The 12,987-nt window shown below is 37.6% G+C and overlaps 1 protein-coding gene across 1 annotated transcript; it reads right to left on the bottom strand.

Moving 5' to 3' along the window:
- Positions 1–2,812: 2,812 nt before the first annotated feature.
- On the bottom strand, positions 2,813–8,085 carry LOC145739387 (uncharacterized). Its single transcript, XM_081994822.1, has 4 exons — positions 7,749–8,085; positions 7,039–7,623; positions 5,408–6,525; positions 2,813–2,926 (listed from the first exon to the last, which is right to left on the bottom strand). The coding sequence occupies exons 1-4, from the start codon at positions 8,083–8,085 to the stop codon at positions 2,813–2,815; spliced, it is 2,154 nt and encodes a 717-aa protein (XP_081850948.1).
- Positions 8,086–12,987: the final 4,902 nt, after the last annotated feature.

The raw sequence follows: 12,987 nt of genomic DNA, 5'->3' as shown, positions 1-12,987 counted from the left end.
TACTGAGCCAATCAGCCAATGTTGCCATATGGTTGGAAAGTCCATTTCATTGGCTATCCATCGACATATAAAAGTTCACACCTTGTCAGTCAAATAAGGGAGGTAGAGAGATTTAAACAAAACAGTGCAAAAAAATTTGACAGAAAATTTAAGTCAAGTTTGAAGCCCTCTAGTGGTCAAACTACAGAACCAATCAGCCAATGTTGCCATATCGTTGGAAAGCCCATTTCATTGGCTATCCATCGACATATAAAAGTTCACACCTTGTCAGTCAAGTAAGGCAGGTAGAGAGGTTTAAACAAAACAGTGCAAAAAAATTTGACAGAAAATTTAAGTCAAGTTTGAAGCCCTCTACCGGTCAAACTACTGAACTAATCAGCCAAAGTTGCCATATCGTTGGAAAGCCCATTTCATTGGCTATCCATCGACATATAAAAGTTCACACCTTGTCAGTCAAGTAAGGCAGGTAGAGAGGTTTAAACAAAACAGTGCAAAAAAAATTTGACAGAAAATTTAAGTCAAGTTTGAAGCCCTCTAGCGGTAAAACTACTGAACTAATCAGCCAAAGTTGCCATATCGTTGGAAAGCCCATTTCATTGGCTATCCATCGACATATAAAAGTTCACACCTTGTCAGTCAAATATGCCAGGTAAAAAAGTTTAAACAAAACAGTGCAAAAAAATTTGACAGAAAATTTAAGTCAAGTTTGAAGCCCTCTACCGGTCAAACTACTGAGCCAATCAGCCAATGTTGCCATATGGTTGGAAAGTCCATTTCATTGGCTATCCATCGACATATAAAAGTTCACACCTTGTCAGTCAAATAAGGGAGGTAGAGAGATTTAAACAAAACAGTGCAAAAAAATTTGACAGAAAATTTAAGTCAAGTTTGAAGCCCTCTAGTGGTCAAACTACAGAACAAATCAGCCAATGTTGTCATATCGTTGGAAAGCCCATTTTATTGGCTATCCATCGACATATAAAAGTTCACACCTTGTCAGTCAAGTAAGGCAGGTAGAGAGGTTTAAACAAAACAGTGCAAAAAAAATTTGACAGAAAATTTAAGTCAAGTTTGAAGCCCTCTAGCGGTCAAACTACAGAACCAATCAGCCAAAGTTGCCATATCGTTGGAAAGCCCATTTCATTGGCTATCCATCGATATATAAAAGTTCACACCTTGTCAGTCAAATAAGCCAGGTAGAGAGCTTAAAACGAAACAGTGCAAAAAAATTTGACAGAAAATTTAAGTCAAGTTTGAAGCCCTCTGGTGGTCAAACTACAGAACCAATGTTGCCATATCGTTGGAAAGCCCATTTCATTGGCTATCCATCGACATATAAAAGTTCACACCTTGTCAGTCAAATAAGCCAGGTAGAGAGCTTTAAACAAAACAGTGCAAAAAAATTTGACAGAAAATTTAAGTCAAGTTTGAAGCCCTCTACCGGTAAAACTACTGAACTAATCAGCCAAAGTTGCCATATCGTTGGAAAGCCCATTTCATTGGCTATCCATCGACATATAAAAGTTCACACCTTGTCAGTCAAATAAGGGAGGTAGAGAGGTTTAAACAAAACAGTGCAAAAAAAATTTAAGTCAAGTTTGAAGCCCTCTAGCGGTCAAACTACAGAACCAATCAGCCAAAGTTGCCATATCGTTGGAAAGCCCATTTCATTGGCTATCCATCGATATATAAAAGTTCACACCTTGTCAGTCAAGTAAGGCAGGTAGAAGGGTTTAAACAAAACAGTGCAAAAAAAATTTGACAGGAAATTTAAGTCAAGTTTGAAGCCCTCTAGCGGTCAAACTACTGAACCGATCAGCCAAAGTTGCCATATCGTTGGAAAGCCCATTTCATTGGCTATCCATCGACATATAAAATTTCACACCTTGTCAGTCAAATAAGCCAGGTAGAGAGCTTAAAACAAAACAGTGCAAAAAAATTTGACAGAAAATTTAAGTCAAGTTTGAAGCCCTCTAGCGGTCAAACTACTGAACCAATCAGCCAAAGTTGCCATATCGTTGGAATGCCCATTTCATTGGCTATCGATCGACATATAAAAGTTCACACCTTGTCAGTCAAATAAGCCAGGTAGAGAGCTTAAAACGAAACAGTGCAAAAAAATTTGACAGAAAATTTAAGTCAAGTTTGAAGCCCTCTAGCGGTCAAACTACTGAACCGATCAGCCAAAGTTGCCATATCGTTGGAAAGCCCATTTCATTGGCTATCCATCGACATATAAAATTTCACACCTTGTCAGTCAAATAAGCCAGGTAGAGAGCTTAAAACAAAACAGTGCAAAAAAATTTGACAGAAAATTTAAGTCAAGTTTGAAGCCCTCTAGCGGTCAAACTACTGAACCAATCAGCCAAAGTTGCCATATCGTTGGAATGCCCATTTCATTGGCTATCGATCGACATATAAAAGTTCACACCTTGTCAGTCAAATAAGCCAGGTAGTGTGAATTGTTTCGCTAAATGACACACACGCCCGATTCGTAATAAATCTATATTAAAGAACTTAACATAAACATTAAAATATAGTGGCAAACTTTATAAATGTTATGGATCGCGCGGCGACGTTGCCCGTTCGTTTTCGGGTTTCGAACGATAATAATTGGTTCTGCGTCGTCCGCTCGCACCGCCAGTATTTCGTTACTGCGTAGCACGTTCAGGGTCGTCTGGGATTAACCAGTGGCGGCTCGTCAATAAGGTAATTTTAACATCCTCCCCCGCCGAATTGATTTCCAGAGGAAACAACATAGGAACAGGACGTTTTAGGAGTGTACCGTCACTAGTCCGAATCTGGCAAGCTCTTATACGTCCATCTCGTCCAGGATACACGTCTGTAATCCGCACCAACTTCCATTGTTGACGTGATAATCCTTTCTCATATAATAGGACAACATCTCCAACAGAATATTTTCTTTCTGAAACAGGTTTTCCAACATAATGTGCTGATCTTAACTGCTGAAGATAATCCGTAGACCATATTTTCCAAAATCTTTTCAACAAATTCTCCCTTTTTTGCCAAAGATGCAAAATCGTATTGGCACTAGCAGCCTTTTTATCAATATCTATGCCTAAAGAAGAATTATTACAACTCAGTAAAAAATGTCCAGGTGTCAAAATTATGTTCTCTGGATCGTTATCGATGTATGTCAAAGGTCGTGAATTAACTGTTGCTTCTACTTCTATTAAAATGGTTTGTAGTACATCATATGACACAGAAGATTTTCCTAGAGAGGCTTTGAGAGCCATCTTCACCGTTTTCACCATTCTTTCCCAAAATCCGCCCCACCATGCGGCTCGTTCGACAATGAATTTCCATTTTATATTTAATCGTGACGTCATATCTTGTATTTCTTTCTGGTTTAAGAACTGCAAAAGTGTAGTTATTTCTAATGATGCTCTTTTGAAAGTTTTTGCGTTGTCAGAATATATGACATCGGGAACTCCTCTTCGAGCAATAAAGCGTCTGATTGCTAGAATGCATGATTCCACGGATAAATCTGGTACAAGCTCCAAGTGGACTGCTCTTACAACTGCACAAGTTAATAACATTACATACACCTTGACCTTTGTATTGCCCGTTGTTACATAGAGAGGTCCAGCAAAGTCAATTCCGGTACATTTGAAGGGATTGGCTGACGTGAGTCTATCACTCGGTAATGGTGCAAAAGGTACTGCTGTTGCTTTCTGCTTTAATCTCTTACACATTACACACTTTGATAAGATGGATTTAATTCTTTGACGTCCTTTTATCATCCAATATTCTTTTCGTATTTCGGCCAACGTTGCATTGACTCCTCCATGTGCTACATTGAAATGACAATTCCAAATAAGTAAATCTCCAATATGGGATTTAGCAGGTAAAAGAACTGGATGTATCATTTTATAGGGCAATTCTGCCTCTTGTAGTCGTCCTCCAATTCGTAAAATTCCATTTTCATCCAATTTAGGGTTCAGCGTTAAGATGGTCGAGTTATTACTAATATGGTTGTCTTTTTTCAGAGATTCTATTTCCGTTCCAAATGCAGAGTATTGTACGTATTTAATCCAATAGTTTTCTGCTAATTGTAATTCATCTGCAGTTAATGATCTCAGTAGTCTTTCAGGTTTTTTCCTTTTCAAATTCCTAGTAAAACGAATAACGTAAGCTGTAACTCTTAAAACTCTTATCCACTTGCCAAAATTTTCAACGATAAATAATGGATTTATTTTAATGCATTGTGGTTCACGAACGTTCAGAAATGATGATGTAACAGAATCAGAAAAAGCACTATCATCATTTGAAGACTGATCTTCTTGAGGCCAACTGGAATTATTTTGAGACAGCCAGGAAGGACCAAACCTCCAGGTATCGGATTCCAAAAGAACTGAAGCTTTGATTCCTCTCGTTAAAAAATCTGCGGGATTCTCCGATCCGGGGCAATATTTCCAGTCACCTTTCGTCAGGTTTTGAATTTCCTGTACTCTGTTGCAGATGTAAGGTTTCCATTTTGATGGCTTTCCACGAATCCAACATAGTGTGATTTTTGAATCTGTCCATAAATATGTCTTTGATATCTTTATAGTCAAATTTTTCATTATGTAATCTTGTAGTCTTGCAGCACAAAGAGCTGCTGTCAGCTCCAATCTAGGAATCGATAACGATGTTTTTCCTTTATTAGTCAAGGGAGCCACTCTATTTTTCGAAATTAAATAATGGGTTTTGTTCGATGATACGATCTTTAAAAACGCGACGACTCCATATGCCTGAGGGCTGGCATCCGCGAAAATGTGTAATTGTACGTTTTCTTCTTTTTCTGCTTCATATTTTCCGGCTACACATCTTGTTAGTGCAAAGTTTTGAAGATCTGATAATTCTAATTTCCATTTTGACCAAGCAGAATGTAATTCAGTTGGTAGCGGGGTATCCCAATCTAATTTCTCCTTCCAGATTTGTTGTATCAATATTTTTGCTTTTATTACAAACGGTCCTAAAAATCCAAGGGGATCATATATTTTTGAAATTGAACTTAAAACGTTTCGTTTAGTGGCAGGGCCTTCGATGGTAGACGTTAATGCTGATTGCAAATCTATCATTAGTTCATCGTTAAGTAAACACCACTTGATTCCCAAAATCTTTTTCATACTGTTTCCAATACCATCTCTGAATAACTTCTGAACTATCTTATTGTTTGTATTCCATTTTCTCAAGTTCATGCTAGCTCTAGACATAATTTCTTTAGATGTTTCATAAATCTTTAAAGCTTCATCTTCTGTATCGCAAGAAACCAGCAGATCATCCACGTAAATGATTTGTGCAATAAGTTACTAATGTCTTGTAAGTCTTGTGGTTGAGACTCTAAATGTTTCCTTATTGTTGCCGCTAGTAAAAATGGGCTACACGTTACTCCAAAACTTACTCTTGTCATTCGATATTCGACAATCTCAGGTAAAATATTGCTAGTATTTAACGGTTTCGAATACCAGAAAAATCTATGAAAATCTCGTTCCTCTTCTCGTAAAGCTATTTGTAAAAAAGCTTTCTCAATGTCGGATGTGATACCAATTTTTCCAATCCTAAAGTTCAGTAAAACACGTAGTAATTCAGGAACTAAATTTTCTCCAGATTCAAGTACGTCATTTAAAGATGGTAAGTTTTTTGCATGAGCACTGGCATCAAAAACTATCCTTACTTTTGTGCTATCTCTTTCGTGTTTGTATACTGCTCTGTGAGGCATATAGTAAGCTCGTTTTATCCGTTGTAATGGAGACAGTTCGGCACAACCATTTTTGAAGTACTCTTGCATAACTTTATCGTATTCCAGCAATTTTAAGTCGTTGGATAGTTTGGTTACTAATGATTTAAATCTTGAAAGGGCACCATCATAATTTGAATCCAAATTTAAGCTCGATTTAGACCAAGGCAGACAAACTTCGTAACGTTCACCGTTAAACGTTATTTTCTTCTCCATAAATTGTGATGTTACTGTTTTTGTCTTCTCTGTGTCTTCTTTTATCCCTATTGACTCCAAGTCCCAAAATTTCTGCAAGCTGAATTCCTCGTTATGTTCTTGAACATGTAAAACGTTGACATTGTTGCAAGCTTGCAAATTAACTGAAAAACTTGAGTTGTAACTTGAGCCATGTAATGTCCAACCAATTTTTGTGTTCACTGCCGTTAAAGTTTCACTTAATTTCTTTGTTTCACCAGTCACTAATTTCCAATAATTGTCCGCACCAATTAATAAAGTTATTCCGTCAAAGTCGTGATTTCTACAGTCCATATCTGCTAAGTAGAAGTTCTTTGCAAAGTCAGTGATCACTGGATCACTAATTGCCGGTGGCTGAAACGAATCAAAACATATTTCTGGCACTTCAACTGCAGTTATTTCCGTTTCTTCGTTAGAAGATATTCCTTTTATTTTTAATGTCACTCGTCTACAATCTCTTGCTGGGGAAGCACTGGTAGTTCCAAACGTCATTATAGAGATTCGATAGTTGTCTATTACTTGCAAGTTCATTTCTCTAGATACACTTTCTTTAATAAAAGTTGTTTGACTACCACCGTCAAAAATTAATTTTATTTTTGCTTTGTTAGAGTCACAATTTGTGATTATAGCTGTAGCAGTTTGTAAATAGACAGTGTTTACGTTTTCATTAGTAAAAAGACTGGACGAATTTGACATTGTCGTTTGATCGGCAATTTCTTCATTTTTATTTTCATTTATAGGAAGTGTCCTTGGTTTATCTGATCTTCTAAGATATGTAGGATCGCACATTGACGTCGCATATCGTTTCTTGCACACAGAACATTTTAAATTTGCTGTCCTACAATTTCTTGATGAATGATTAGCTTTTGTGCATCGAAAGCATCGATTTTTGTTTTTCAATATCGCCTTTCTTTCATTCAAGGTCATCGTTGATTTGCAATTGGCTGATTCATGATTTCCCGAACAAAACACGCATTTTTCTTGAGTTCCAGAAAAGAGCTCAGCTGTGGTAAAATGTCTTTCACTTGATGACTGATATTGTTTATCGCCATATCTTTTACCAGCCGTAAATCCACTTTTAAATTTGTCATTTTCGGAATAAACATGCTGTGCTTGTTCTACAGAATCTACTTCTACTTTTAAAAAGGCGAGAAGTTTGGCAATCTGTTCTTCGTAAGACATTCCAGAACTTTCTGAACCATCTTCCAAATGATCATTGATAACTAAGTTAGAATTTACTCGAGAATTTACTCGTTCTTTGAATAAAACTTGTTTATTAAACTCGATACGTAATGAAAAGGGTATGGCCTTTAAAATTACGGATTTTAACATCATTCCATACTGATTTGGCTTAATTCCTAATGTTTGAAACGACCTTGTAATTGTCGTTGTAGTATTATACAGTTTTCTAAGCCCAGCAATATCCCCTTTATTTTTTACCGGTTGTAGAGCTAACAACTTTTGAATATAAGCATCTATTAGTTTTTCCGGATTGCCAAACTCTTGTTGCAATAGATCAATAGCGTCCTGATAGCATGCTTTTCCTGGGGCTAATCCTTGAACAGTATAAGCTGCTTTCCCCGTTAAAAGCGTTTTTAAATAAGTAAACTTGGCGTTATCATCAACTTCATCATTATTATGAATTGCTGCATTATACTGTTCCCAAAACAATGCCCATTGTTGAGGATCACCATTGAATTTTAAAAGCTCTAACTTTGGTAACCTTACCGAGGTAACCTCTTCTTGGTGTTTATTTGGTTATTTTCATCACTTCTGTCCGAGTTTCCACTTTCAAACTGTTGTCCATTACCATGCACAGCCTGACGTTTCCTTATGGCTACTTCCAGTTCTGCTATGATTCGTATTGCTTGATCTTCATAGTCTAGCACAGATGTAAATTCAACACTTAATGTTTTTTCATCACAATCGGTAAGAGTTTCTCTGTATTGTTCGTTAGCACTATTTAATTTGCCTTTAGCTTCTTTAACACGGGTCAAACACACTTGTAATTTGTCCTCGTCTAATGGAAAGTCACTTAAAACTTCTTCAGCGTTATTTATAAGTTTGGTTAGTTGTGCTCTGCACGCCGTTCTATATGCTTTTTCCATTTTTTCAAGTCTACAGACCGATTTTCTTTACGTTACGACAGTATTTTGATTTTAAAAACTCGACACACACGTTAACGTTTATAAAACGATTACAGGCACAGTCCGATAATTTGAGTTCTTGTCTATAGATTCCCTGGTTTCGGCACCAAAATGTGAATTGTTTCGCTAAATGACACACACGCCCGATTCGTAATAAATCTATATTAAAGAACTTAACATAAACATTAAAATATAGTGGCAAACTTTATAAATGTTATGGATCGCGCGGCGACGTTGCCCGTTCGTTTTCGGGTTTCGAACGATAATAATTGGTTCTGCGTCGTCCGCTCGCACCGCCAGTATTTCGTTACTGCGTAGCACGTTCAGGGTCGTCTGGGATTAACCAGTGGCGGCTCGTCAATAAGGTAATTTTAACAGGTAGAGAGCTTAAAACGAAACAGTGCAAAAAAATTTGACAGAAAATTTAAGTCAAGTTTGAAGCCCTCTGGTGGTCAAACTACAGAACCAATCAGCCAATGTTGCCATATCGTTGGAAAGCCCATTTCATTGGCTATCCATCGACATATAAAAGTTCACACCTTGTCAGTCAAATAAGCCAGGTAGAGAGCTTTAAACAAAACAGTGCAAAAAAATTTGACAGAAAATTTAAGTCAAGTTTGAAGCCCTCTACCGGTAAAACTACTGAACTAATCAGCCAAAGTTGCCATATCGTTGGAAAGCCCATTTCATTGGCTATCCATCGACATATAAAAGTTCACACCTTGTCAGTCAAATAAGGGAGGTAGAGAGGTTTAAACAAAACAGTGCAAAAAAAATTTAAGTCAAGTTTGAAGCCCTCTAGCGGTCAAACTACAGAACCAATCAGCCAAAGTTGCCATATCGTTGGAAAGCCCATTTCATTGGCTATCCATCGATATATAAAAGTTCACACCTTGTCAGTCAAGTAAGGCAGGTAGAAGGGTTTAAACAAAACAGTGCAAAAAAAATTTGACAGGAAATTTAAGTCAAGTTTGAAGCCCTCTAGCGGTCAAACTACTGAACCGATCAGCCAAAGTTGCCATATCGTTGGAAAGCCCATTTCATTGGCTATCCATCGACATATAAAATTTCACACCTTGTCAGTCAAATAAGCCAGGTAGAGAGCTTAAAACAAAACAGTGCAAAAAAATTTGACAGAAAATTTAAGTCAAGTTTGAAGCCCTCTAGCGGTCAAACTACTGAACCAATCAGCCAAAGTTGCCATATCGTTGGAAAGCCCATTTCATTGGCTATCCATCGACATATAAAAGTTCACACCTTGTCAGTCAAATAAGCCAGGTAGAGAGCTTAAAACGAAACAGTGCAAAAAAATTTGACAGAAAATTTAAGTCAAGTTTGAAGCCCTCTGGTGGTCAAACTACAGAACCAATCAGCCAATGTTGCCATATCGTTGGAAAGCCCATTTCATTGGCTATCCATCGACATATAAAAGTTCACACCTTGTCAGTCAAATAAGCCAGGTAGAGAGCTTTAAACAAAACAGTGCAAAAAAATTTGACAGAAAATTTAAGTCAAGTTTGAAGCCCTCTACCGGTAAAACTACTGAACTAATCAGCCAAAGTTGCCATATCGTTGGAAAGCCCATTTCATTGGCTATCCATCGACATATAAAAGTTCACACCTTGTCAGTCAAATAAGGGAGGTAGAGAGGTTTAAACAAAACAGTGCAAAAAAAATTTAAGTCAAGTTTGAAGCCCTCTAGCGGTCAAACTACAGAACCAATCAGCCAAAGTTGCCATATCGTTGGAAAGCCCATTTCATTGGCTATCCATCGATATATAAAAGTTCACACCTTGTCAGTCAAGTAAGGCAGGTAGAAGGGTTTAAACAAAACAGTGCAAAAAAAATTTGACAGGAAATTTAAGTCAAGTTTGAAGCCCTCTAGCGGTCAAACTACTGAACCGATCAGCCAAAGTTGCCATATCGTTGGAAAGCCCATTTCATTGGCTATCCATCGACATATAAAATTTCACACCTTGTCAGTCAAATAAGCCAGGTAGAGAGCTTAAAACAAAACAGTGCAAAAAAATTTGACAGAAAATTTAAGTCAAGTTTGAAGCCCTCTAGCGGTCAAACTACTGAACCAATCAGCCAAAGTTGCCATATCGTTGGAATGCCCATTTCATTGGCTATCGATCGACATATAAAAGTTCACACCTTGTCAGTCAAATAAGCCAGGTAGAGAGCTTAAAACGAAACAGTGCAAAAAAATTTGACAGAAAATTTAAGTCAAGTTTGAAGCCCTCTAGCGGTCAAACTACTGAACCGATCAGCCAAAGTTGCCATATCGTTGGAAAGCCCATTTCATTGGCTATCCATCGACATATAAAATTTCACACCTTGTCAGTCAAATAAGCCAGGTAGAGAGCTTAAAACAAAACAGTGCAAAAAAATTTGACAGAAAATTTAAGTCAAGTTTGAAGCCCTCTAGCGGTCAAACTACTGAACCAATCAGCCAAAGTTGCCATATCGTTGGAATGCCCATTTCATTGGCTATCGATCGACATATAAAAGTTCACACCTTGTCAGTCAAATAAGCCAGGTAGAGAGCTTAAAACGAAACAGTGCAAAAAAATTTGACAGAAAATTTAAGTCAAGTTTGAAGCCCTCTACCGGTAAAACTACTGAACTAATCAGCCAAAGTTGCCATATCGTTGGAAAGCCCATTTCATTGGCTATCCATCGACATATAAAAGTTCACACCTTGTCAGTCAAATAAGGGAGGTAGAGAGGTTTAAACAAAACAGTGCAAAAAAAATTTAAGTCAAGTTTGAAGCCCTCTAGCGGTCAAACTACAGAACCAATCAGCCAAAGTTGCCATATCGTTGGAAAGCCCATTTCATTGGCTATCCATCGATATATAAAAGTTCACACCTTGTCAGTCAAGTAAGGCAGGTAGAAGGGTTTAAACAAAACAGTGCAAAAAAATTTGACAGAAAATTTAAGTCAAGTTTGAAGCCCTCTAGCGGTCAAACTACTGAACCAATCAGCCAAAGTTGCCATATCGTTGGAATGCCCATTTCATTGGCTATCGATCGACATATAAAAGTTCACACCTTGTCAGTCAAATAAGCCAGGTAGAGAGCTTAAAACGAAACAGTGCAAAAAAATTTGACAGAAAATTTAAGTCAAGTTTGAAGCCCTCTAGCGGTCAAACTACTGAACCGATCAGCCAAAGTTGCCATATCGTTGGAAAGCCCATTTCATTGGCTATCCATCGACATATAAAATTTCACACCTTGTCAGTCAAATAAGCCAGGTAGAGAGCTTAAAACAAAACAGTGCAAAAAAATTTGACAGAAAATTTAAGTCAAGTTTGAAGCCCTCTAGCGGTCAAACTACTGAACCAATCAGCCAAAGTTGCCATATCGTTGGAATGCCCATTTCATTGGCTATCGATCGACATATAAAAGTTCACACCTTGTCAGTCAAATAAGGCAGGTAGAGAGGTTTAAACAAAACAGTGCAAAAAAAATTTGACAGAAAATTTAAGTCAAGTTTGAAGCCCTCTAGCGGTCAAACTACTGAACCGATCAGCCAAAGTTGCCATATCTTTGGAAAGCCCATTTCATTGGCTATCCATCGACATATAAAATTTCACACCTTGTCAGTCAAATAAGCCAGGTAGAGAGCTTAAAACAAAACAGTACAAAAAAATTGACAGAAAATTTAAGTCAAGTTTGAAGCCCTCTACCGGCCAAACTACTGAGCCAATCAGCCAATGTTGCCTTATGGTTGGAAAGTCCATTTCATTGGCTATCCATCGACATATAAAAGTTCACACCTTGTCAGTCAAATAAGGGAGGTAGAGAGGTTTAAACAAAACAGTGCAAAAAAAATTTAAGTCAAGTTTGAAGCCCTCTAGCGGTCAAACTACAGAACCAATCAGCCAAAGTTGCCATATCGTTGGAAAGCCCATTTCATTGGCTATCCATCGATATATAAAAGTTCACACCTTGTCAGTCAAGTAAGGCAGGTAGAAGGGTTTAAACAAAACAGTGCAAAAAAAATTTGACAGGAAATTTAAGTCAAGTTTGAAGCCCTCTAGCGGTCAAACTACTGAACCAATCAGCCAAAGTTGCCATATCGTTGGAATGCCCATTTCATTGGCTATCGATCGACATATAAAAGTTCACACCTTGTCAGTCAAATAAGCCAGGTAGAGAGCTTAAAACGAAACAGTGCAAAAAAATTTGACAGAAAATTTAAGTCAAGTTTGAAGCCCTCTAGCGGTCAAACTACTGAACCGATCAGCCAAAGTTGCCATATCGTTGGAAAGCCCATTTCATTGGCTATCCATCGACATATAAAATTTCACACCTTGTCAGTCAAATAAGCCAGGTAGAGAGCTTAAAACAAAACAGTGCAAAAAAATTTGACAGAAAATTTAAGTCAAGTTTGAAGCCCTCTAGCGGTCAAACTACTGAACCAATCAGCCAAAGTTGCCATATCGTTGGAATGCCCATTTCATTGGCTATCGATCGACATATAAAAGTTCACACCTTGTCAGTCAAATAAGCCAGGTAGAGAGCTTAAAACGAAACAGTGCAAAAAAATTTGACAGAAAATTTAAGTCAAGTTTGAAGCCCTCTGGTGGTCAAACTACAGAACCAATCAGCCAATGTTGCCATATCGTTGGAAAGCCCATTTCATTGGCTATCCATCGACATATAAAAGTTCACACCTTGTCAGTCAAATAAGCCAGGTAGAGAGCTTTAAACAAAACAGTGCAAAAAATTTGACAGAAAATTTAAGTCAAGTTTGAAGCCCTCTACCGGTAAAACTACTGAACTAATCAGCCAAAGTTGCCATATCGTTGGAAAGCCCATTTCATTGGCTATCCATCGACATATAAAAGTTCAC

Source organism: Ips typographus, unplaced genomic scaffold (genome assembly GCF_016097725.1).
Source record: "Ips typographus isolate SLU unplaced genomic scaffold, UJ_Ityp_2.0 IpsContig115, whole genome shotgun sequence".
Classification (NCBI taxonomy): Eukaryota; Metazoa; Arthropoda; class Insecta; order Coleoptera; family Curculionidae; genus Ips; species Ips typographus.
Note: the sequence above shows the minus strand (reverse complement) of the source record. Positions and strands in the feature narration are given on the sequence as shown.